Source organism: Coptis chinensis, chromosome 3 (assembly GCF_015680905.1).
Source record: "Coptis chinensis isolate HL-2020 chromosome 3, ASM1568090v1, whole genome shotgun sequence".
In the NCBI taxonomy this organism is placed as follows: Eukaryota; Viridiplantae; Streptophyta; class Magnoliopsida; order Ranunculales; family Ranunculaceae; genus Coptis; species Coptis chinensis.
Window position 1 is genome coordinate 13,635,464 of NC_141458.1, and position 23,897 is coordinate 13,659,360.

A 23,897-nucleotide genomic window follows, 5' to 3' on the forward strand; every position below is an offset into this window, starting at 1 on the left:
ATAGCATAATACAAGAATTCGTCCCATTCAAAGATACAATTGAGAGTGCTCAATCTACAGAAAATTGTGATGAACCTGAGAACCCTACCACAGAGGCATTGCTAGCCATGTTCTTGGAATCTCTACAGAAAATTCAGAATTTAAGTGAGCATAATGGAAAATTGGTAGAGAGAGTATCATACCTTGAGAAGATGAACTCTACATTTGGGGATGAACAACATATACGCCTTGCGGAAAAATGGGTTACTAGAGAATCGGCTTTAAAGAAGTTTTGGAAAAACAAATGAGAATCTAGAAACTGAAATGAGTCTTTGAAGCGAGAAAGTAGACCATATTGATAAGAAGCATTACCTTTGTTGAAGCCTCTTCTACACCATTATTGTCGAACGAGAAGTATGTAAACCGGTCTCCCGCCCACCTTGGCCTTGATCGGCCCGGACATCCATTATCATTCTTGTGGTGGTAAAGGACACATCGATACTATTATCTGTTAGAAAGAAAGATTTTCATCAATCTTCTACAGGGGAACCACAAGGCCTATCACACAATCATCGGACACGAAATAGTTCAAGATAGAGAAGCAACTTCACGGTAATCTTTCCAAGATATCAAAGGAGTATTTTTAACAACCCACAAGGTGAGACCTCCTCGATCCTCCAAACATTAAATCGATTTGGATAAGAAAATCTGATCTCCTCACTCCAAATTGATAATACATTACGTCTTGGGGATCCGGGACGCGTAAAAGAACTAAAAATTCGACATCAATGGTAATATCCTACCTTTTTCTCATCCATTTCATTTACTTCTTTATACATTGAGGTCAATGCATGCATAAGTAGGGGGAGGGTGTACTTGAGAAATGAATTTCGAAAATTAGTTTTCAAAAACAAAAATATTTTTGTTTCTATATCAGTAGCATGAGAAAAATGAATTTTAATGATGAGTCTGGGATATAGATTCTATACTGCTTAGTGTGAGTTTGATACATAGTTGATATTATTGACTTCATTACCGCTTAGACTATTTATTATGCTCGAACATAGTTCTTGTTGATAGAATTCTTTATCAAGGCACCACCATAGTACTTGGTCAGTTTTGTGTACTTTTGCTAGAAGAGAGATTTAAACCCCTAGTAAACTGGAAGTAGAATTTTTAGACTTAGCCCGTGAGACTTGAGCTTTATACCCATTCTTTGGAGAGTTCTTACGAAAAATCCGAGTCTTAGTGACTCAACATCTTTCAGTTCTTTATGTCGTTGTAATATAGTCTCATTATTCGTGATTTAGTTAATTACGAAGTGACATCAACTGGGGAGATAGCCATTAGGTCTTGTAGTCTATTCGAAATAGAATATCATACTGATAAGTCAAGTAGTGAACCCATTCAGCCTTTATCCCACCTAGTAGGACCATCATGTTAAACCCTTTTGAGCCTTACAATAAACCATTTTCTTTCATAAAACCCTTTACCCGTCACCCAACTCTAGACAAGGAGTATAGCCAAAATCTTTATCAGCCATACCCATATGTTTCTGAGAATACGAGGGGCACAAGGAGGAAGAAAGACCACAAAAGGAAGATTACAATAAAATATCAGAGAGATACAATGAAGTCCATCATTCTGTTCAAAGTGAAAGAAGCTAGTGGAAAACAAGCATATCTAGTACTAATCAAGGATATACCACTGAGTTTAAAAAAAAAATAAAGTTGAACAGAATGGATGGAAAAGCTAAAACAAAGGAAGAATTTTCTCTGCAATACAGAATTTGAAGAAATCTTCCAAAGAAAGAAGCAAAACCCTTAGTGTTTTTCAGAAACAACCTTAGAATCCTTTTTACCTTTCCTTCATAAACCAATACCCAAGCCAAGTTACAACCCATGACTTATCACTACAGTATGGTACGAAGTCTAGAATAGGTGAGAGGATGCTAAAGTGAAGGACCCGACACTTCATATGTGATTGACATTCTTTCCATGAGACTACTTTTATTCAGAAGTCTGTTTTTCAAGGTAGTATGTGGGATGTTCGTATGTATTATTCTTTTCCCCATATACATGAGGTAAAATAGTAGACCATCTTCTGAGAGATTCTTTGTTGAGAGTATGACTGGTGAGGATTGAAAGTCGAGATTATCTGTCTAAAGGTAAACTAGGGAATCCATTTCTTGGATAGGAGAGTATAGGAGATTGACTAAGTACACATATAAGCCTTGATTAAGAATTTTGTCAATTTTTACTATCTCCCATCATAATCTATAAGTCTTTGCAGCAATGTAGTTAGCAATGGAAACCGTCTGTTGGAGTAAGCACTAAGTGGGTAAGGAATTTCCCTCTCTGAAAAATATCATCATTCTTGAACATGCTATTGATTGATTTTGTGGGTATATCACCTGAAAATCCTCACGAGACTATAACTCGTCCTTTTTGGGGAACTTAAAGGTTTAAAGCCTTGTTGCATATGGTAAATGCAATCGCGATGCCTGCGAAAGTGAGTTAGGATTTTGTTTTTGTTATTAGGATATGATTTTGATCACTTATCTATTTTTTTATCTTATTTGCTAAGAGACTAGCAAAAGGCTAGTTGGGAGTTGTGATAAGTGCTCAAAAAGTGCTATTTAACCCTCGATTATGCCTCTTGTTTAGCCATCTTAGTAGACTAATAGTGTTTATAAGTTGTGTTTTAAGATTCTACAATTAAAAAAGAGAGTTTTGTAGAATATTAGAGAAAATGGGGTAAAACGAAGCAATTCGGAATTATTAATGATCACATGGGAGGTCAGGTGGACAATCATGGAGAAGGCCAAGGAATTGGAGCTATTAAAGATGCGACTTGGACCTATTTTAAAGTCTATTTGGAAGCCCAAGGCCAAAGGATTCGTTGCTTGGACCAAAGCCCGCAAAAGAGGATAGAAGGATGGAGCAAAAGAGGGAAAATAGACTTACGAGTCCGAGACTCATGGATCGTGAGTCTGGACTCAATGCTCGTCTGGGGGCAGGATAGATCGTGAGTCGAGGCATTGCTTGAGTCCGAGGCGCATGGATAATGAGTCGGGCAGGCATGAATCGACACATGTAGCCAATTCCTTCGGTTTGGACATGAAGTTGGACTCTGAAAAGAAACCTATTTGTATTAGGAAACAAATGACGGTTTGGAATGCTTCTAGAGCTCATTGTAACCCCTATAAATAGAGGACCTAAGTGCCTCATGTAATGGCCAATTCACTTATATTCTTGTCTCGAACTTGAGGCGGAGGGTTAATAAATTAGTCTTTCTAGTCTTATGTTCTTGACTCTTCTTCTTCTCGTTCTTGCGTGTTCTTCCTTCTATATGGAAGGCTAATCTTCTCCTTCAAGGGAGGAGATGAAGCCCGATCTTAAGGTTTAATGATTCTTACGGTTTATGGTATTCTTCAATCGGGTTAGTTCTTTATGTTTTTAGTTATTAGTTCCATTGCCCACACCGAGGGGGATGAAAGTATAGATTAAGGTTTTTATTTATTACAATTGAATATCATGCTAGTTTAGGGTTTTATTTATTGCAATTGAATATTTGCTAGTAACATGCTTTTATTTATTGCAATTGAATATCATGCTAGAATAGAGTTTTATTTATTGTAATTGAATATTATACTATTATTCTCTACTTTTCTTCTAGTTGTGCAGTGTTTTAGAGTAAGGGAAGTATTCCTTGTGTTTGCCTTAGATGGTGATTCATTGAATAGCTGACCAAGCTCATATAAAAGGAAAGAAGATACTAGTAACATGAACATAGGAACAACCTTAAGTAGAGTTAATTGTTTAACGATGTTTCACTTTAAAAAAGGCATCGGCACTCATTTCGATTGCCGATTTGTAGTCTACTTGGAGAACAACATGAAGCAAAAAGTCATTGAATCAAAAACATTGGTGGATTTGAATCTCTTGAATCTATCTCTCTCATATTTTCTCCTTATTTCCAATTCTTAGTTTTAGTATAAGTTTAGTTAGTTAGTTTAGTTTAGTTTAGTATTAGAATCTACAATATCTATAATAATAGTTTTTAATCCCTCAAAACCCCTTTCCAGTCATGTCCTTCATATAAACATACACTTAAAAGTGGAACGATACCCTACTCATCCTTTACTTATTGAGGGATAATTAGGTTTTGGTACGCTTCTTTTTGTTCAACGACCATCATCAATCTACAACATCCATATACCCCATCTCACACACACAAAAAGGAGGAGTGTCAGCTGCCCACACCCTTGCCACCACCTCCCACTGCCGCCCCCATAAACCACCCGACATGGCACCTCATCGCTGCCACCACCACCGCCTCCTTTAAACCCCAGATCTGAAAACCCGACCACCGCCTACAGCGACCACCACCGTCCCCCTAATCCCAACCGGTCTTGGCGTCTCTCAACCTTCTTCTCAACCACCTCCCACCAGCACCAGCTGCCACCAACACCATTAATCATCCACCCTTTCCACCGATCTAAACCCAACCTTGTTGCTGCTGCATCACCATCACCTCGCCCCGTTACCGCACCACCTTGGATCACCTTCCAAATCACTACCACAACCCCCGACCACCTCCCATCAGCAACAGCCTGTTGCTTCCACCGTCACCTTCCAGCAGGACCAAAACCAGTAGCACCGATTTTTATTTGTACTCCGCTTCTCCGGTCCATAACCAGTCCTCCCTCATCACCGCAACACCATCAGCCACCAGTATAATCACTACCCTCCTTCCTCATCAGCACCACACTATTGCCACACCTCTATATCCCCACTGCCAAACACCCGAGAAGCTCCATCGTTTTTGTTGGATTCTACCACTACCTCCTGCAACTGATTCGGGGTGGTTTGGGGTAGGAAATGACTTGTATTAGGTTCGTTAGGTTTTTGTGGCTGTCAGAGATAAACTTTTTTTTTTGGGCTGGTTTGTTCTGTCGGAGCGGTTTTGGTTTAGGTTTTGTGTGTTGATTGGATGAGGTGTGGGATTTGTAGTTTTGTTGACAGGATTAGGGATTTGCTTATGTTGGGTTTTGTTTGATTGGATTTGGGTTTTGTTGAGTTGTTGATAGGATTTGGATATGAGAAAGAAGAAAGTTGTTTCTTCTAGTTCTATTGTCCTGCCTCTTAAGAAACGTGTTCATTGCCCTTTCCGTGATCATCATGGATGCACTAATGGGGTTAACAGTAATGGCTTTACTATTCCTTACTTTCTCACGCATTTTGATAAACAACACATAGGTTGTCAGTTGAGTATTGATAGGGTATGGGATGAACTTAAGGATGATTGTGATTTGTATTTGTTATTGGAGAATTCTTTAAAGTCTATAGACAAATGGATGTGTGGTCATTGTCTGGGTATCCACGCATTTGGTATATCGTGTCGTCATCCAGATGCTATCATACCACCACCTATTTTGTTGGAGAATGGGGAATCCCCATGTTTCATTGTGGGCATACCACAGCCGCCTCCTAAGCCTGACATTACAGATCTTGCATCCACGACACAGAGGGGTGGTGGTGATACCCTTGATCCGCTTGTTGTCCCTTCTTCTCTTAATGAGAAATTATTGGATAATGCATTTCGTATACCTTTCCGAACCGTGAAAAGTATACCACATGCTTGTCGATTCGCATTTTTGGGTGCACTGAAATCGGCTCTCTGGGATATTACAACTGATCCTAATTCAGTTATGTCTTGGGTTGGTCTCCTCCTCTTGCCGCGTTGCACTCTTCAAGTTTTCCGACCACAGAATCGTCAGGAACGTCGTTCTGGCACTAGGAAAAACTTTCAGCAAAAACAGATTCTCCATGCTTTGACGACATAGAATGAGCCTGGCGGGATGTTTCGTCTCTTAGAGTCTGTAACAGAGTCTCCTTCAGTCCAGCCGACCAGGAAATCTACCTCCACTCGGGAATAATGCGTCATTTTTTGAGAAAGTTGGCGATGGACATTTTTCTACGCCCGGTCAAAATGTTATCATCGGCAAGAGTTGCCTCAATACTGCGAGACTATATGTGCATTAGAGGAGAAACACCGATCGACAACCCACCGTGAGGCCATTTGTTTCTTTTCTTTGGTCGAGCCTCCTTTAGTGGTAGAGAGAGATGCCCTATTGTCATGTATTAGGTCATTTCAAAGGGTACTTCTTGTGGTCGTGATGGTCTTCGAGCTCAGCATTTGTTGGATGCCATGAGTGGGGCTGCAGCAGCTATATCGTATGATTTGCTAGATGCTTTGACCACGTGGTGAATCTTTGGTTCTGAGGGGCGATGTCCTGTTAGTTAAGCGGAATTCATTCGCGAGTGCTCCGCTTACTCCACTTCTCAAGCCGGATAATAGTATTCGTCCTATAGCTGTGGGCATGGTTTGGTGCCATTTGGTCTCCATGCCAAGATTGCAATGAAAGGAGTTTCCCAAGATGTGGTAGGATACTTGCAGGATTTTCAGTATGGGGTTGGTGTTTATGGTGGTGCATAAGCGATTTTGCACGCTGTCAACTGCATAGTGTATGCTAACAGTGACAGTACCTCTCTTTCGATGCTGCTTGTAGATTTTCAAAATGCTTTTAATATGGTTGATCGGACTACTATGTTGAGAGAGGTTCGTATCCGTTGCCCAGCTATTTCCCCTTGGGTTGAGTACTTGTATTGTCAACCTGCGAGGTTATATATGGGGGATAGCTACATTGGTCCGCTATTGGGGTCAGCAAAGCGACCACTTTGGGTCCCCTTCTATTTGCACTGGTGTTGCATCCCCTGATTCTGCGGATCCAGTCCAGTTGTCAGTTGTTGCTACATGCTTGGTATCTAGATGATGGGACTCTGATTGGAGATACAGAACAGGTGGCGACAGCTTTGAGTATGATTCAGGAAGAAGGACCTTCTTATGGGTTGGTTCTTAATGTGGCTAAAACTGAGCTATTTTGGCCATCATTGGATCCACGTCGCTCCACCCCTGGTCTCTTTCCTTCAGATTTGTCCCGTCCTCAGTAGGGAGTTAGGTTGCTTGGAGGTGCAGTCAGCACTGATCCATCCTTTGTCAGGGGCCTTGCTTACAAGCGTGTTGAAAAGGTTGTGACTTTGATGGATCGTTTAGCTACATTAGATGATGCATAGTGTGAGTTAGCTCTCTTACGTGCTTGTGCTGGGCTCTCTAAGTTGGTATTTGCAATTCGTACTTGTCTACCATCCCTTTTTAGAGAGGCAGCTAAGACGTTTGATCGGCATCTCCGCAGTGTTCTCTAGGGCATTGTGGTTTCTGATGGTCCTAACTTTGGTGATTTGCAGTGGCGTTTATCGACACTCCCATTACGTCTGGGTGGGTTAGGTATTTATTGTGCCACTGATGTCTCTATTTTTGCTTTTGTGGCCTCCCGTTGTCGATCGGCGTCGAGCTTCGAGAACCACATTCTTAGGAGTTGTGGGCGGTGCCTTTGGATGAGATTCTTGATGTTGCTAGCGGTCAATGAGTCTTTGTCTACCCGATTTTGACCTCGGGTTATGGTGGGAATGCTACCGTCCCCTCAAAACCACAAAAAGTTTTGGCGGGCGTTCTATAGTAAGATTGTTGTTGGTCTTGAGAGGGAGTTTGTGTTATCCGCTTCGTCGAAGCGATCATTGGATGCTTGCGGTCCGGAACACGCATAAAAGGACTTCCTACTTGCTATTCCGATGGAGGGACTTGGACAACATATGTCGTCAGTGGAGTATCGTTCTATTCTCCGGTACCGTCTCATGATTCCTTTGTACTCTGATGGTGGTCTATGCCCTGTTTGCAAAAAGAGTATACTAGATGCTTTTGGAGACCATGCAGCACACTGTAGATATTTTCCAGGTTTCAAATACCGACATGATCATGTCAGAGATATTTTATGTGATGCATTTTGGAGGGCTGGGGTACAAGTGAAGGAGGCTCTTGTGAATTTTCTCACTGATCTGAATGAGGGAAGATCCACACTTCGACCTGCGGATATATTGATATATAGTTGGTCTGAGGAGAGACATGCATGTGTTGATGTAACTGGAGCCTCTCTGTTGGTAGGGCTTGGGAATGGAGTCTTTGAGGTGGGGGGAGCAACTAAGAGAGCAGCGACAGGGAAGATGGAGAAGCATAAGGAAGCTTGCACGGCTAACCAGCATTGTTTCATTCCGTTTAGTTTCGACACTTTTGGTTTCTTGGAACAACGATCATTGAGCTTCTCAAGAGACTTGAGAAAGTTATGGACGATAATGTTATGACAATTTGGTTCTAACGAAGTTTGTTTTAGAAGAATAGGATTTGCTATTCGAGAAAGGACTTCTTGGCTTGACTTGTTTGCACGCTTGTCCTAATTATTTGTAAAATTCTTTATCAAGTATCAATAAAATTTCCACTTAAAAAAAAAAAAAAAAAAACGCACCCTTTCCCAATTGGTGTACAACGAAGTGCGGTGCGAGTCGAACGAGCCGCCATCTGCATAGGCAATGTCTCGGGGCAAATGGGAGTTGTAAAACAAGGAGGAGGCAACCGTGGCATTGTCCAGAGCGGAATCGTCGATATTTACCCGACGGTTACGCACCTTGAAAGACGGGCGTAATTCTTCTAGCAGCAAGGTTGAGTCGCGGGGCCGGTGGGAGGGAGTAGCGCAGAGCGGGTTCCTTACCCGGCGCCGGGGGGATGAAGGAGTGGCAGAGGGTCGTATTGAAGGGTTGGGGGCGGGGTCTCCAGATACAGGGCCTTGCTGCAAGGGGAGTTCGGGCTCTGTGGAGCATGATGTCCGCGGCCTCTTGGAGGGCGGTTGTTCAGTGTCGGTCCAGGCCCCAGTGGAAGGAATTTCTATGACCTCCTCATCATCGAATATTTTGTCAAACAGCTTCTGTTTGTGAACATCCATGTTGGCAGTGGGTGAGGGGGGGGGGGGAGGTGAACTGGTCGTCCCAATGGGAGATAGAGCGGTAGGAAGGGATGTCACAGGGGGTGGCGGAGGGACGGATGTCTTGAGGTTCACCGGAGTCAGAAGAAAGGGAGGGAGACTGAGGTAGGCGGTGTTGAGAGCTACGTGAACGAGACCTCTTCTTGGAAGGAGGAGAGGCACGAGGCTTTCGTTCCTTGGGAGGGGGAGGGCAAAAAAAAGGACCTGTTAAACCGCGGAAGGTGTTAAGAGCGGGGATGGGCAGTAAGGGAGTCGCGGTGGTGGGATGAATACCTAAGAGGTCAGCTTGGGTGGAGCCTAGGCCGTGGATATGGGCAAAGATAGGGCAGGAGATGCTGTCGTAAATTCGGGATTTTGAATCTGGCCGCCAACCTGTAAACAAGAGCAGAGACGAGTTAGTGAACCAGAGGGAAATCATGTTGAAAAACCGGGGAAAGGATTATGAGACTCACCGCAAAGTCGGAAGGCGAGGTGGTTAAGAGTCAGGGAGGAAGGGATATCCGCGGATAAAAAGTTGTCTGATACATAGAGCGGATAATGGTGCTAAACTTTGTCGGAAGTGGTAAGCTTGAGGAGAAAAGATTGTTTTTTAGGACGGACGCAGAAGGACTGATACCCAATGCTGACGTCTTTGGTGCTTGTCTTGAGGTAGTAGTGAGAGTAGATGTCGCGGCTAGTAATCTTGGGATCATGGGATCTGTTATAGGAGTTCGCGGCATACATTATCCGCCAGAAATTTCTTATACCTTGACAAGGGGGAATGTTGAAGTGATTGCAGACTTCAACATCCAAGAGAGTAAGGGGAAGCCACAGACCGGCCACTATCTGACCTACAGTGATGATAAGGGAGCCCGGTCGGCGGGGAACCAAATGGGGGTAGTGGGTGATTGAGGGCACGTGTTCAGTAGCGACATCTCTTTGGAACACCATAAAACTCTAAGAGGCGTCAAATTAGGTCTACGAGATCTAGGGGGCGGCGGCAGTAAAGTAGCGGGGCGACCGGAGGTAGAGGGTCCGGCAGTGGAAGTGGGAGGAGTGGGAGAAGGGGTGCCCGAGGAATGGGAAGAAGTCAAGTCACCAGATTCGCGGCCCGAAATCGGAGGGAAGATGAACAGACTCTAAGATTCGAAAAAGTTCCCAACGAGAAGGAGAAACAGTGCAACTAAAAGAAGAAAAGGCCAAGAGAACGTACCTATCAGTGGGGAAAAGGAGTCAATGAGAGATAGCCGGAGACGAAGGAGGTGCTGGGAAGATCACCACTGGGAAGCACACGCACACCAGTGAGGGTTTGGAGGAAGAGGAAAAAGAAAGTGAGGGAAGAAAGTGAGGAGTGGGAGATAAAACCAGACAAAAAGAAAGTGAGGGAAGAAGAAAAGTGGTGAAGGGTTTAAATAGGTCGGGGGCAAAAAGAAGCATCAGCGGTAGTACCAGTCAGAGGATGACACGTGGTTGCACTGGAAACCAGGGGCCGTCAGGAAGAACGCGCGTGATGAGTGCCTCTCACCTCACACGCTTCCCAAGAGGGACAGGTAATAGTGAAGGAGGAGAGAGAACGGAAAAAGTTCTCGACCTCGGGCCCATCATATGGCCGCGAAGACGAAAAGGGGCATCTGTAGTGACCCTTAATAGAACGATGTACGGAGTCAAAGAGGAGAGGTGGGGGCAAGGTAACTGGGTAGGCTGGGGAGTAGTGGAATAGAGCCGCGGAACCCTAGGGGTTCGCGCGTCCGAGGTACGACTCACAGGAAGCCGTCAGATAGAGTGACAGATGGATGGCCCAGATAAGGGGTGGAGACGTGTGGTGGCCCACGATAGAACTATGGACTAGGTCAAAGGGAGATTTGGGGGTAAGATAACCAAGTGGGGTTGGAGAGCATAGGAGTAGATCTGCGGAACCCTAGAGGTGGACGTGGCCAAGGTACGACTGACGGGAAGCCGTTAGATGAAGGGAGAGATGGATGGCTAGGGAGAGGGGTGAGAGATATAAAAAGGAGAGAATGTAAGGAAAGAAGGAGGGGCCAAGAAAGAGAGAAAAGAAGGTGGCTACAGCGATAAACAAAGGATCAAGCTGTGTTTCTTTGAGATCCTGATTTGAGACTTTAGGTTCATACATTCTTCTTGGAGATCTAATTAACGCATTTGGAGAAAATGCAACAGCAAGAATACATCTCATGAAGTTTCCAAGGTAAAGTTCGTTCCACTGGAGAAACTAAAACCAATCCTCTTGACACTTCGGTTTTTAGCTTAATTTCAATCAGAGTACACAGAATCTTGTCTACTGCAAAATTTAATACAATTGAATTGTTTATATATTGCCAAGGTAGAGAACTTATATATTCTTTGGCTTTGACTTCAGATAGCTTTGAAATTTGTTTATTTGGCTGCTGGTTCTGGTGTTGCATCACTGTTGCGTAAGTACATCATATAAGGTTCCCATTCTTGATTTTAATTATTGTGCGCAGTGTGCAGAAATATTAAACCATTGATGTTAAGGATATGTCAATGCTGGATAGTGACAGGGGAGAGACAAGCTGCAAGAATACAGAGTTTATACTTGGAAGCTATACTGAGGCAAGATGTTGCTTTCTTCGATAAAGAAACAAACATGGGTGAAGTAATTGGGAGGATGGCAGGTGACACTATTCTTATTCAAGACGCAATGGGTGAGAAGGTATCACCGCCCCAACCTCTGTTGAAATAGTTTTATCAGTTTATCAACTTATTTTTGTAGTTGAAAACTTAACGATGACTGAATAACATGTTTATTTCTGAATTTCTCAGGTTGGGAAGTTCATACAACTATTTTCAACATTCACAGGTGGTTTTGCAATAGCATTTACCAAAGGGTGGCTCCTTACCCTTGTGTTGTTGAGCTCTATACCTTTTCTTGTGATCTCTGGTGCTCTCATGGCAATTGTTGTATCTAAGATGGCATCTCGTGGACAAGTTGCTTATTCCCAAGCAGGGATTGTTGTAGATCAGACAGCCGGCTCAATCAGGACTGTATGTAACCGTTATTCCGAGTTTCAAGCATGTATATATTTTTTTTGGTTAAGGCAGATCCCACTTGCATTAAGATCTCAAATAAATAGTTCCCTTTTTGTGCTCCTCAAGTCGAAGACAGAGGAGGGTACAAAATACTCAATGCAAGTTCATGATCATTTTATAGAGAAGAAAGACGATCAGCAGCTCTATTAGCTTCTCTATATAAATGTACTACTTTAACACTAACAAATTGCCTAATGAGATCATGAATAGCAGCTGTAACGTTGGCACACAGCCATGGTGCTCTTTCTTGGTTCTTAAAAATGTTAACAACCCTCATAGAATCAGAAGGCACTTCGAGTAGTTGTAACTTCTGGCACCCTTGCAGACCAGCCAAGATAGCTTTAAGTTTTTGATATAGTAGACCTTGGATCACCAGCTCTAGTATATATAAGATAATAGTACCATGCCATCAGAATCTCTTTAGATTTCCCCTATCCCACATCTATTATCTGACATGCAGCCACCAGGATTTAGTTTGGTTGTTCCTCTCTCTGGCTTCTTCCATATACATTGGACTGGTTCTTTAGTAACATAGGTCACAGTATTCCCCAACTTATCTAACAGTGCCTTCAACTGCCCTAAGCTCTTCATTTATTACTACTGATAGTTAGTTCTGCAAGTAACCTCCTTACAGTCAGTCTTGAGTAGTGTTTCTGAATCTCTTATAATTCCTTTCCCTCCATATATAGCTAGCTAACTGTAGCACATATATAGACTTTAAGAATTCCAACCGCCATAGTATTCTTCTGACAAAGTTTCATAATTGCTGCATCCAACCTAGTCAGCATGTATAATTAATCAGGTGCATTTTTTATTTTTGTTTTTGTTTTTGTTTAAACAAGTGGAAATTTTATTGATAACGAATTTTACAAATACTTAAGACAAGCGGCAACGAGCTGCTTTTGTTTGTTTTTTCGGTGGTTTGCTTCTGAGAAACTTAGACAACATAAGGTTGTGTTCAGGTCGCATCTTTTGTTGGGGAGAAGCATGCTATTATTCTGTACAAAAAGTACATAAAGAAGGCTTACGAGTCTGGTGCACACGAGGGCCTAGCTTCTGGATTAGGTTTTGGTGCAGTTATGCTAATTGTATTCTGTACTTATGCTTTGGCCGTATGGTTTGGTGGAAAGATGATAATTGAAAAAGGCTATAATGGTGGAGTTGTCATAAACATTATTATTGCTGTGCTGACTGGTTCCTTGTAAGTTATCTTTTCAAACTTGTACTTCTCTACATTAAACAATTAACCCACACACATGATATGATCAATTCTTCTGTTCCTAGGGATATGCTTCAGAGTTATCATATCCTTATCTTATGTATCAAAATATATATGTTCCCAAAAATATCACACATAGTAAGTGTGAAGAATTGAATAAGATGATCTTGTACATTATTTTCATGTACTACTTGGTTTTTATAGGTCCCTGGGGCAGGCATCTCCATGCTTGGGGGCATTTGCTTCTGGACGAGCTGCAGCATATAAAGATGTTTGAGACAATAAATAGGAAACCACAGATTGATTCTTCTGACACCAATGGACGTATATTGGATGACATTCTTGGAGATATCGAGTTAAGGGATGTTTGCTTCAGTTATCCAGCTAGACCAGATGAGCCAATATTTGATGGATTTTCTCTTTCCATGCATAGTGGCACTACTTCAGCTTTGGTTGGACAGAGTGGTAGTGGAAAGTCAACTGTAATCAGTCTAATAGAGAGATATTATGACCCACAAGCTGGTGAAATTCTGATCGATGGTATAAATCTCAGGGAGTTTCAACTGAGATGGGTCAGAGAGAAAATTGGCCTTGTCGGCCAAGAACTTGTGCTATTTTCCTCAAGTATTAAGGATAATATTGCCTATAGCAAGGACGGTGCAACTATTGAAGAAATTACAGCTGCAGCTGAGCTTGCTAATGTTGCGAAGTTCATAGACAAACTGCCTCAGGTTTTTTCATTTTCTTTTTTTCCATCGTTTTGTGTTTGATGTAAAGTTTTGTGCGAATTTAACATTTTCTGGAAGCTATCTGTTTGTTGTTGTCACTGAGAAAAAAAAAATTGTTGTTGTTTTCTCTTACTTTTGTGTTTGATCAGCAATGCTTTTTCTCATAGATCTTAATATAGGAAAGGTGCTCCTTTGAACATTATTATATACCTCCCATGACATTTGAAAACTAAAATAACGCCATATTGTTTCTCTTAATTCTTACCTTAGTATATTATAATGTGAATTCTGCAATATTGCAATAAATTGCTCATCCAGGGATTAGACACTTTGGTGGGTGAGCATGGGACTCAGCTCTCTTGGGGGGCAAAAACAGAGGCTTGCCATAGCTAGAGCGATTCTGAAAGACCCGCGAATTTTACTTTTAGATGAAGCTACGAGTGCACTGGACGTAGAGTCTGAGCACATTGTTCAGGAGGCCCTAGACAGGATTATGGTCAACAGGACTACCGTCATTGTTGTCCATCGTTTGAGTACAATTAAGAATGCTGATATGATTGCAGTTGTTCATCAAGGGAAGGTCGTTGAAAAAGGTAAGAAATTTACATACCCCTTATATTGATGCTTGTAGATTGATGCCATAGGGGTAGCTTAAATTTGTTGTGTAGTGGTTTTGCTCTTTCTTGAGCTTAAAATAGTCCTGCTTATTAATTTGGGAACGTGCATGAGAAGTGGCATCCTTGTACGTATGGCCAGGTTCCCACTTAGAGCTCCTAAAAGATCCTGATGGTGCATACTGCCAGCTTATATGCTTACAAGAAGTAAACATATGTGACAAAGAAAAGGCAGAAAATGTGAGGTTAGCAAGAAACCCAAGTGAACGACACTCATTTAGACGATCGATAAGCCTGGCATCATCAGGGAGGGAACAGTAGCCGCTCGTTCTCAGTCTCATTTGGGATTCCTATAGGACACATCGAGGAAACTGCGGTAACAGATCGTGAATGCACGCCGCCAGCACCTATAGAACAGACACAGGAAGTTCCACTTCGTCGACTTGCCTATTTGAATAAGCCTGAGATTCCTATACTATTACTTGGTGTCATATTTGCAGTCGTCAATGGAGTCATATTTCCAGTATTTGGTTTACTCCTTTCTAGTGTGATTAAAACATTTTTTGAACCAAAACAAAAGCTTTGGAAGGATTCTAGGTTTTGGGCATTGATGTTTATCACCCTTGGCGTGGTATCATTCATTGCATCACCAGGTCGAACATACTTCTTTTCTGTGGCTGGTTGTAGATTAATACAACGGATTCACTCTATGTGTTTCAAAAAGGTGGTTCACATGGAGATCAATTGGTTTGATGAGCCCGAACATTCTGGCCGAGCAATTGGTGCAAAGCTCTCCGCAGATGCAGCTACTGTGCGCAGTTTGGTTGGGGATGCACTTGCTCTGCTTGTTCACTGTGCGCAGTTTGGCTGGGGATGCACTTGCTCTGCTTGTTTAGATTGCAACTTCAGTAGTTTTTTTTTTTTTTTTTTGATTGGTAAGCCTGTTTTTAAATGAGATCAGTAACTCTTTGATGCTGGCGGGGTTCGAGCCCTAGACCTCTAGTATCATCACCCAAAGGTTTTACCGACTTTGCTAGTCGGCACCTGCTGCAACTTCAGTAGTTGCTGCACTGATTATTGCTTTCACAGCAAATTGGACATTGGCTCTCCTCATTCCTGCCTTGCTACCCCTGATAATACTGAACGGATAAGTCCAAATGAAGTTCTTGAAAGGGTTCAGTGCGGATGCAAAGGTTTGTTCTTACCCTGGTCTCAAGTTTTTGAGGTAATTAAAGAAAGATATAGACATAATTTGGTTGAGTATTATCTATATTAAATGTCATCATTCTATGTTGTTTTCGAAAAATGGGAACCTTGGATCAGCGATGCTTTTTAATATATATTTTAAAAGAAATCATACAAAAAGAAATTATCTTTCTTTCCTTTGACCATGCCTGTTTTGTGAACTCAGCCAGTCTAAAAGGTTAAGGTCAACTTTCATAAACATATAAAAATTCTCTTTCCTTTATGAAAGAAATGGTACATGGTTTAACTTTAAAAACTAATTATTCTTAGCATATGCATATCCTTAGTTATTAGTGAAGATAAGTAATGTATTGGAATATAATTTCTACAACAAAAACAAATTGTGAATATAAAGAAGGCTGGCTGAGGCACAAATCGGTTCGTTTTCTTTAAGGTTATTTCGCGTCTGTTCCTCTTTATGCAGACAAAGCACATCAACCTCCATGATGCAACAGCCAGTTATTACTCTCCTTTATTTACTGCAGATAAACCAAAGAAGAAAAGAAAGAACCACGATACTTATCTTATGATTGCCCAAAACGTAGATTAGAAAATAGTTTTTTCAGATACTGTATAGGCTGCTGGTATAGGCGTTTTTATAGAGACAAAAAACGTGGAGCATTAGTAGATCAGCTTTTGTAGGGAACTGCTTCAGTTTCCATATAGGGATTGGAGTCTACTAGTCTACTACGTTTCTATTTTCCAATATATATCCAATTTTGTTTCCAACCTTATCAAGAAACAGGTTTTACCAAAAAGAAGATAAGGGATCAAAGAGCCCAAGCCCACGTTCACCTCTTGTTTTATTCAAAATAACGCAACAATCCCCTACTTATTTTTGATAAAAACAAAATATAAAATATATTTAAGGGCAATCAATATCAGTTTCAACATGTTATGCATAGATGAAGGTGTCTAAGACTTAAACCTTTACGTAGTGAAAATTATTCAAAGTATAAGAGCCATAAGAGACTAAGTCTTAAACTTAGGTCTTGAGTATACGATAAGTTATAATCACACATAACATATCCAGTACTAGTGTTCTAGCTCCTTTCACGTTCTGCACATTAAAGACCCTGTGCTCTCTTCCTGGATCCGCGAATGATCTAGAGAATCAGCCCTCATTCTCATAGAAAGCGGCTTGTACTTTCACATTCACTAGGTGAGTCTATCAAGAGTGCTCCTGTAGCTATGCACTCCGCCCATAAGGACCATAGAACTTCATTAAGAGTTTTTCCCAGAAAATCTCAACCTTTATTTATCGCTTCAGGATTTCATACATTTTACTATCCAACTACGGGACAGATAAGTAACAATACATGTCTCACAACCAACATTCTATGACCTGTTCTTCCCTTTGAACCTAGTTCTTGGGATCTCCAGTCCCTAGATTGGGTTACCATCATACATGTCCATCTTTCAATTGGCTTTAGTCCCATGCTAGTATAGCAGTCCACATTTTATCTTTGGCCAAAGCTTTGGTTTGTGAATCTGCAAGGTTATCTTCAGATCTCACAAAATTAAAATAATATGGACTTTCCCAGTAATAGCTGTAATACTATCAACAAAGTATCATTGTAACTAATATTGTCTATCTCAGACTAGTATATGAGTAAGAAGGTCTTGTATTCAACTAGCTCCTTCACTCGTACTAGCCAAAGCAATAATCTCAGACTCCATAGCATACTATGCTATTATGGTCTGTTTCTTAAACTTCCAAGATACAACACCTCCACCAATGCTAAACATATAGCCACTGGTGATCTCGGAGTCTTCTGAAAAGATGTTCTAATCCAAATCTATTGCCTGCTAGTGTACCTGCAGATAACACCTAAGTCACGCAATCGAAGTAGTTATACTTCTTCAACATCTTTCCAATGTAGTGTAATTGATCCAACCATATGTCATTAGATGATCTTGTAATTTTGATTCCCAACATTACATCAGCCTCACCTAAGTCCTTCATATCAAAGTTAGAAGACAACAGATTCTTGGTCTCTTTCACAACATGTAAATTAGAACCAAAGATTAGTAGATCATCAATATATAAACATATAATTAATAACACACGTCCCATCATAATACTTATGATAAATGCACTTGTCACTTTTATTTATCTTAAACCCACTGGTAATGATAAAGTTATCAAATTTCTCATGCCACTGTTTAGGGGCCTGTTTCAACCCATAAAGTGACTCAAGTAATTTGCATACCTTTTTACCCTTGCCTGGTTCCACGTAACCTGTTGGCTGATCTATGTAAATCTCCTATTCTAAATCCCCATTTAAAAAAGCTGTCTTAACATCCATCTGATGAATAACAAGATTATGAACAGCAGCAACAGAAAATAATACTCTAATAGATGTTATCCTTGTAACAGGGTCATGTGTCAAAGAAATCAAAGTTCTCTCTCTGTTGAAAACCCTTAATAACAAACCTTGCTTTAAACTTGTCCATTGAACCATCGGTTTTAAACCTCTTTTTTAAAACCTATTTGATTCGTATAGTTTTACAACCAATAGGCAAATCAACAAGTTTCCAAGTTTTTTTTTCCATGAGAGAATCAATCTCACTTGAATGACTTCTCTCCAAAACTCGAAATCGAAAGATGTGAGAGCTTCTTCAATGGAGGGGTGATCTCCTTCCAAAGTACAGTGACAAAGTCGGGTCCCAAGACCTTAGTGACCCTAAGCTCTTTTATATCCTCTAGGTTCATCTTCTTTGTCTATGATCCTATTATGCAATCTAGATATGTCAGTGTCAGAAACATCAATATTAGGGGCCTTGGAGGATAATACCCCCACTAGCACCCCCACTATTTCTAGATAAATATAGGAATCTATTTTCAAGAAACTCAGCATAAGATGATCAACAAAAATATTTACTCTTCATATCTAGAAAAACGTAGGCATTGCTCTCCATTGCATTGCCTAAAAAGACACTCAAAAGCCTTACTCTCAAGCTTTAAGATTTTAGGATCATGCTTCCTTACAAAAGCCAGACATCCCCATGTTCTGTAGTAACTCAAATTAGGCTTCCTATTCTTCCATAGCTCATAAAGTGTAACCTTTGTCTTAGAATTAACAATTCTATCAGCACATATATAACATACAGTCAAAACAACTTCACCCACAAATTTGAGGGTGCTCCAGAACTAAGCAACATAGCAACAATTAATCCCTTAAGTGTTTTGTTCTTACGTTCATCTACTCTATTCATTTCAGGTGAATAAGGAGCTGTCATCTCATGAATAATACCAATGATTGCAAGAAAAAGATTAAAATCAGCATAACCATATTCAGTACCTCAATCACTTGAATTACTTTAATGTTCTTATCATGCTGAATTTGAACCTCAAGTACATAAGCTTTAAAAGTATAAAAAACACCACTTTTTATCTTCAGCAAATAAACATATGTAAATTTCGAGCAATCATCAATGAACGTAATAAAATACTTTTTACCACCTCTAGTCAAAACACCTTCAAGCTCACAAATATCAGTGTATACCAAGTTTAGCAGATTTGTATTTCTTTCAACTGACTTGTGACGCTTCTTTGTGATTTTGGCCTTAGTGCAAGATTCACCGTGTACAAAATCATCATATCATTCAAATTAGGAATTAAATCAAGTATGCTCATGTTCTTAACATATTTCATGTTAATATGACATAATCTACCATACCAAATATTAACAGAACAAGAAATCATGTAAATAGACATATAAGATTATTAAGATCAACAACATCCAATTTGGTCCAAACACCTAACAATCTCCACCTTGGACCGAAACTGGTCTAACCGAACCATCGGTTTTGTCTCACCAGTCAGGCATGACCAGGGCCAAGCCTAGGGACCATACATGGTACCCTCATAGATCTCTCACCCAAGACTGATAGTGTCCCCAACCTTAGCCATCACTTGGCCCAAACCTCAGTTGGACCTCATCTAAGGTGTAGGGTTCTATATCAATAGAAGTGTAGCTCCATTATTACTAGATGTGGGATCAACAAACTTCAATATCTCCTTACATGCATATCCCTTACCAACAAAGACACAAAACTTGGTGATCATATATGTACAAAAGAAAAATTAATCTCAAACAATTATATCTAGTCAATGAAAAAACTTTCAATGCATGTTAATCAACACCCAGTGCCACAACATATTGACTAGATAAATAACTAGAGCATATAGTCGTAGGTTTTAAATTTCTTTTAAATTAAAAACCCTAGCATGTAATTCTATGTTTTAATTCATCTCACAATACAAAACAAAGAATTGCATAGATTTGATAAGGAATACGATACCTATCCAGTTGAAAAATCGGATTACCACGTTTCCCTATTCGATGGGAAATTAACCCATAAAGAACTATAAAACTGAATTAGATCTGGACGAATTAGGCTTCAATCCATACATCGTTGGAAACATCTTTGAGTTAGCTTTCTAACGCAAAAAGCGGATTGTGAATCCAATTATCGAGGAAAATGTTATAGTCGTTTTTGTCAGAACTGTCCCACCATTCCGAATTTCGAACTATTTCTTCTTTTTCAATAAACTCCAAATATCGAATTGTTGCGTCAAAACCACCAATATAGCAGTATCTTGATGCACTGATTCCACCATCAGGTCCCTGGGACCATCGTAATCCGAACTCAAGTAATGATTTGGACTTCCCAGCAACAAATCGATGCCTAGCAGCGTTTGTTGCAACCAGAGAAGCATAGTTTGATGAGATTCACAAAAGGAGTATCCAACAGTTGAACCAACTAAATTGTACTCACTACAACGGGCCATTCAACTCTTAATAATGGAATCTTTGGGAACACAACTGAGCCCTCAGTAACAACATATATATACTTCAACATCAAAATAGTTGTGGTGGCTCAATCAGGGAAAAGATGTCAGGTCAGCGGACACTGAGTGGGATGCAGCATAACGAGGTAAGCCGGAGAGTATATGATCATGACTGCGAAACCCTAAATCGCGGATGTGGCACAGGTACGACTTCAAGAGGGACCGATGGATGAGGGGAGAGAGGAACGGTCTGGATGGGGCATCTTCACAGAGGAGCGAAGACCAAGTCAGCGGGACAAGGAATGGGGGGCACCTTAAGACGTTCACCTGGGAAGCAGGTGAATAGAACCGCAGAACCCTAGATTGCGGACGTGGCCTAGGTACGGAAAAAGGAGGAGCCATCCGATAAGTGGACAGATGGATGGTCCAGAAAGGAAGGGGAGGAATATAAAAAGAAAAGGATGGGGACAAAAAAAGGGGCGGACAGGAAGAAGAACAAGGAGGAAGAGAGAAAAATAGGGAGAGGAGTGGAGTGAATAGTGAGTTTGTGTTTGAACTTCAAGTTTCTATTCAATTTTATACATTTGGCGCCGTATGTGGAGAACAGTATAAAAGCAAGATAGAAATGGCACCTAAGAGACGAGTGGGTAGACCGAGGAGGGTGGCGAAGCAGGAATCGGTGCCCGAGGCGGTGGTTGAGGAAGAAGGAGACAGAAGAGAGGAACAAGTAGTAGAAGAGGCCCGGCTCATGAGAGAGGAGATTGGGAGGTTAAGAGAGGAAAATGACGAGTTGAGAAAGGAGATGGAAAGGGAAGAAGAAGAGACAAGCGAGGAGGCAAGTGAGAGCGCAGAAGAAGAAGAGGAGGGGCCGAATCTTGTGGAAACATGGTTACCGGCCTGACACTCGAACAAGTGCAAGACATGATAAACAATGATAGAGAAGTTAACCAGCAGCAGACAAAGGGAAGGGGGGGGGGGGAGCAGCCAGTCAGGTGGTGGCCAGGCTAAAACGCAACCCGTTAGCGGACGGAATCTGGGCTTTGGAAGTCCCAAAGCATTTCAACCTTCCTAGGTTCGAGAGGTACGACGGTAAAGGAGACCTGGCAGATCACATCTTGCATTTATGACAGAAGATGCCTCTGTGGCAAGAATCCCGATATGATGGGTTGCATTGCATGTTGTTCCCGGCTAGCCTAAAAGGAGGGGCGTCAGATTGGTATTACCGGTTACCAGCGGGAAGCATAAGAAACTTTCAAGAATTGGAACAGGCCTTTATAGATCACTTCATACATCAGAAAAAGCGGGTGGTGGATATCGCGGCTCTATTCAATGTTTGGCAAAGATCCGCGGAGTCAGTGTGGGAGTACCTGTGTCGGTTCAAGGCAGAGACATTGAAGATCGAAAATCTAGATGAGAGAACCACAGTGATTGCCTTTGAAAGAGGGCTGCGGCCAGGAACAGGAGTACACCAATCGGTGGCGAAGAACGAGATTGCAACCTTACATGAACTGTACCCGCGAGTGGAGAAGTATATCAGATATGAGGACAGTATACATAAGGAGTCTAAGAGATCTAGGAAGGCAATGTTATCATTGGAGAAAGATGGGGAACAAAGAAAGGTGGGAGCACCCGAAAAAGAAGGCGAAAGGTACCGTGGGTACTCGACAAGGGCAGAAAGGAGCTGGGAAGGGATTCGATGGGAAAACAGGGAAAGGAAACAATACAGCAAGATAGAGGTGACGCCGCTGAATAGGTCCTTGAGTGAAATATTACCGTTGATTAAGCACTTGCAGGGGTATGAAGGTTCGCGGAATACCCTAGGGGAGCTGCCAGATAAGCCTTTTTGTGCCTATCATCAGATACGTAATCATGAGACCGATGATTGTTATACGTTAAAATGGATGGTTCATCGTTTGGTGGAAAAGGGAAAGATGAGAGAGTTTATAAGGGGAGCGTAGAATGAGGAATGGGTGCCGCGGCAGGACCAAATATTAGGACCTATTAATGTAATCTTCAGTGGGGAGGTGTTGAGTCATAATGCCCATAGGGACAGGGTGAGAAGAACGGCTAGCATCCAGCAGATCATTGATGGGACAGAGACCGCCGAATGAAACGAAAGGCGGGGGGAAGAGGACGAGATAAGATCGTCTTTAGGTCTGGACTTTACGGTCATAGATTTTCGACATGAAGACGCGTTGGTCATCATAGTAGCAATGGGTAACTACATGGTGAAAAGGGTGTTGATAGATTGTGGTAGTGCAGTGGACTTGCTGTTTAAAGGAGCCTTGGAAGAAATGGGGATGGATCATAGGAAGTTAAGACCTCCGCGGACTAATTTGTACAGGTTTAATGGGAGTATGACGAAGCCTATGGGAGAACTCTTGTTGCCGGTAACCACAGGTCCGGTAACAGTATTCGCACGGTTTATGGTGGTAGATTCCTCTTTTCAGTACAATGCAATTTTGGGGAGGCGGTGGATTCATGAGATGAAGGCGGTCCCGTCAACATATTATCAAGTGATTTGGTTCCCTACCCCAACGGGCATGTATGAAGTTTGCGGAGATCAAGTGACGGCTAAGAACAGTCACAGGGGCACAGTGAAACGGTTGATCCGCAGAACGGAAGAGGAGAGCTCGAACCCGAGGAAGAGACAGGCATAGCAATTACAGTGTGCCGCAGTGGAGGAAAAGGTAGAGGCAACTACGGGGTCGAAGACACTGGACGAGATTGAAGTAGTAAATATTGGAGGGGAGGATGAGAGGTTTATCGCGGTAGGATCCAGCTTGTCGGATGAATGGAAAAGTAAGTTAATACAATTCTTGGCAGAAAGCAGAGACGTGTTTGCATGGTCGATTGAGGAGGTTACGGGATTGGACCCGGAGTTTGCGTGTCATCGGCTACACATGAAAGAGGATTCGAAGCCGGTGAGGCAGAAAATGAGGAGCATCAGACCGAAGTATGTGGAGGGCGTCCGTGAGGCGGTTGCTCTGTTGAAAGGAGCTGGAATAATACGTGAAGTGGAATTCACAGATTAGCTATCCAATGTGGCCGCGGTACCTAAAAAGAACGGCAAGGTTTGTATGTGCGTTGATTTTACAGATGTGAATGCAGAGTGTCCGAAGGATAGTTATCCCATGCTGTGCGTAGATGAGTTGGTGGATAGGACATCATGATTCGAAATATTCTCATTCATGGATGCATCTATGGGGTATAACCAGGTCGCAATGTATGGGCCGGATCAGGAAACACTACACCAGAAAAAGCCAAAAACGACGGCAATTGCTGTCCTAAATTGAGATTTACGACGGGAAATGGTGTCCTAGAGTTCGTC

The 23,897-nt window shown here is 41.7% G+C and overlaps 2 protein-coding genes across 2 annotated transcripts; both read left to right on the forward strand.

Moving 5' to 3' along the window:
- Positions 1 to 9,451: 9,451 nt before the first annotated feature.
- LOC147508074 (ABC transporter B family member 21-like) lies at positions 9,452 to 14,054 on the forward strand. The gene is made up of 7 exons (XM_086596796.1): positions 9,452 to 9,682; positions 11,271 to 11,325; positions 11,428 to 11,585; positions 11,696 to 11,917; positions 12,925 to 13,163; positions 13,399 to 13,912; positions 13,959 to 14,054. The coding sequence occupies exons 1-7, from the start codon at positions 9,452 to 9,454 to the stop codon at positions 14,052 to 14,054; spliced, it is 1,515 nt and encodes a 504-aa protein (XP_086452922.1).
- Positions 14,055 to 22,779: 8,725 nt separating this feature from the next.
- Positions 22,780 to 23,226, forward strand: LOC147508075 (uncharacterized). Its single transcript, XM_086596797.1, has one exon. It carries the CDS (start codon positions 22,780 to 22,782, stop codon positions 23,224 to 23,226), a length of 447 nt encoding a protein of 148 aa, XP_086452923.1.
- The last annotated feature ends 671 nt before the right edge of the window (positions 23,227 to 23,897 follow it).

What these genes read in the sequence shown, in the direction of transcription:
- LOC147508074 (XM_086596796.1), top strand. Translation starts at nt 9,452, where the DNA reads ATGGTGCTAAACTTTGTCGGAAGTGGTAAGCTTGAGGAGAAAAGATTG. An exon ending in AAGACGCAATGGGTGAGAAG is followed by an intron (nt 11,586 to 11,695) that starts GTATCACCGCCC and finishes TGAATTTCTCAG; the next exon opens with GTTGGGAAGTTCATACAACT. An exon ending in CAGCCGGCTCAATCAGGACT is followed by an intron (nt 11,918 to 12,924) that starts GTATGTAACCGT and finishes GGTTGTGTTCAG; the next exon opens with GTCGCATCTTTTGTTGGGGA.
- LOC147508075 (XM_086596797.1), top strand. Translation starts at nt 22,780, where the DNA reads ATGGGTAACTACATGGTGAAAAGGGTGTTGATAGATTGTGGTAGTGCA.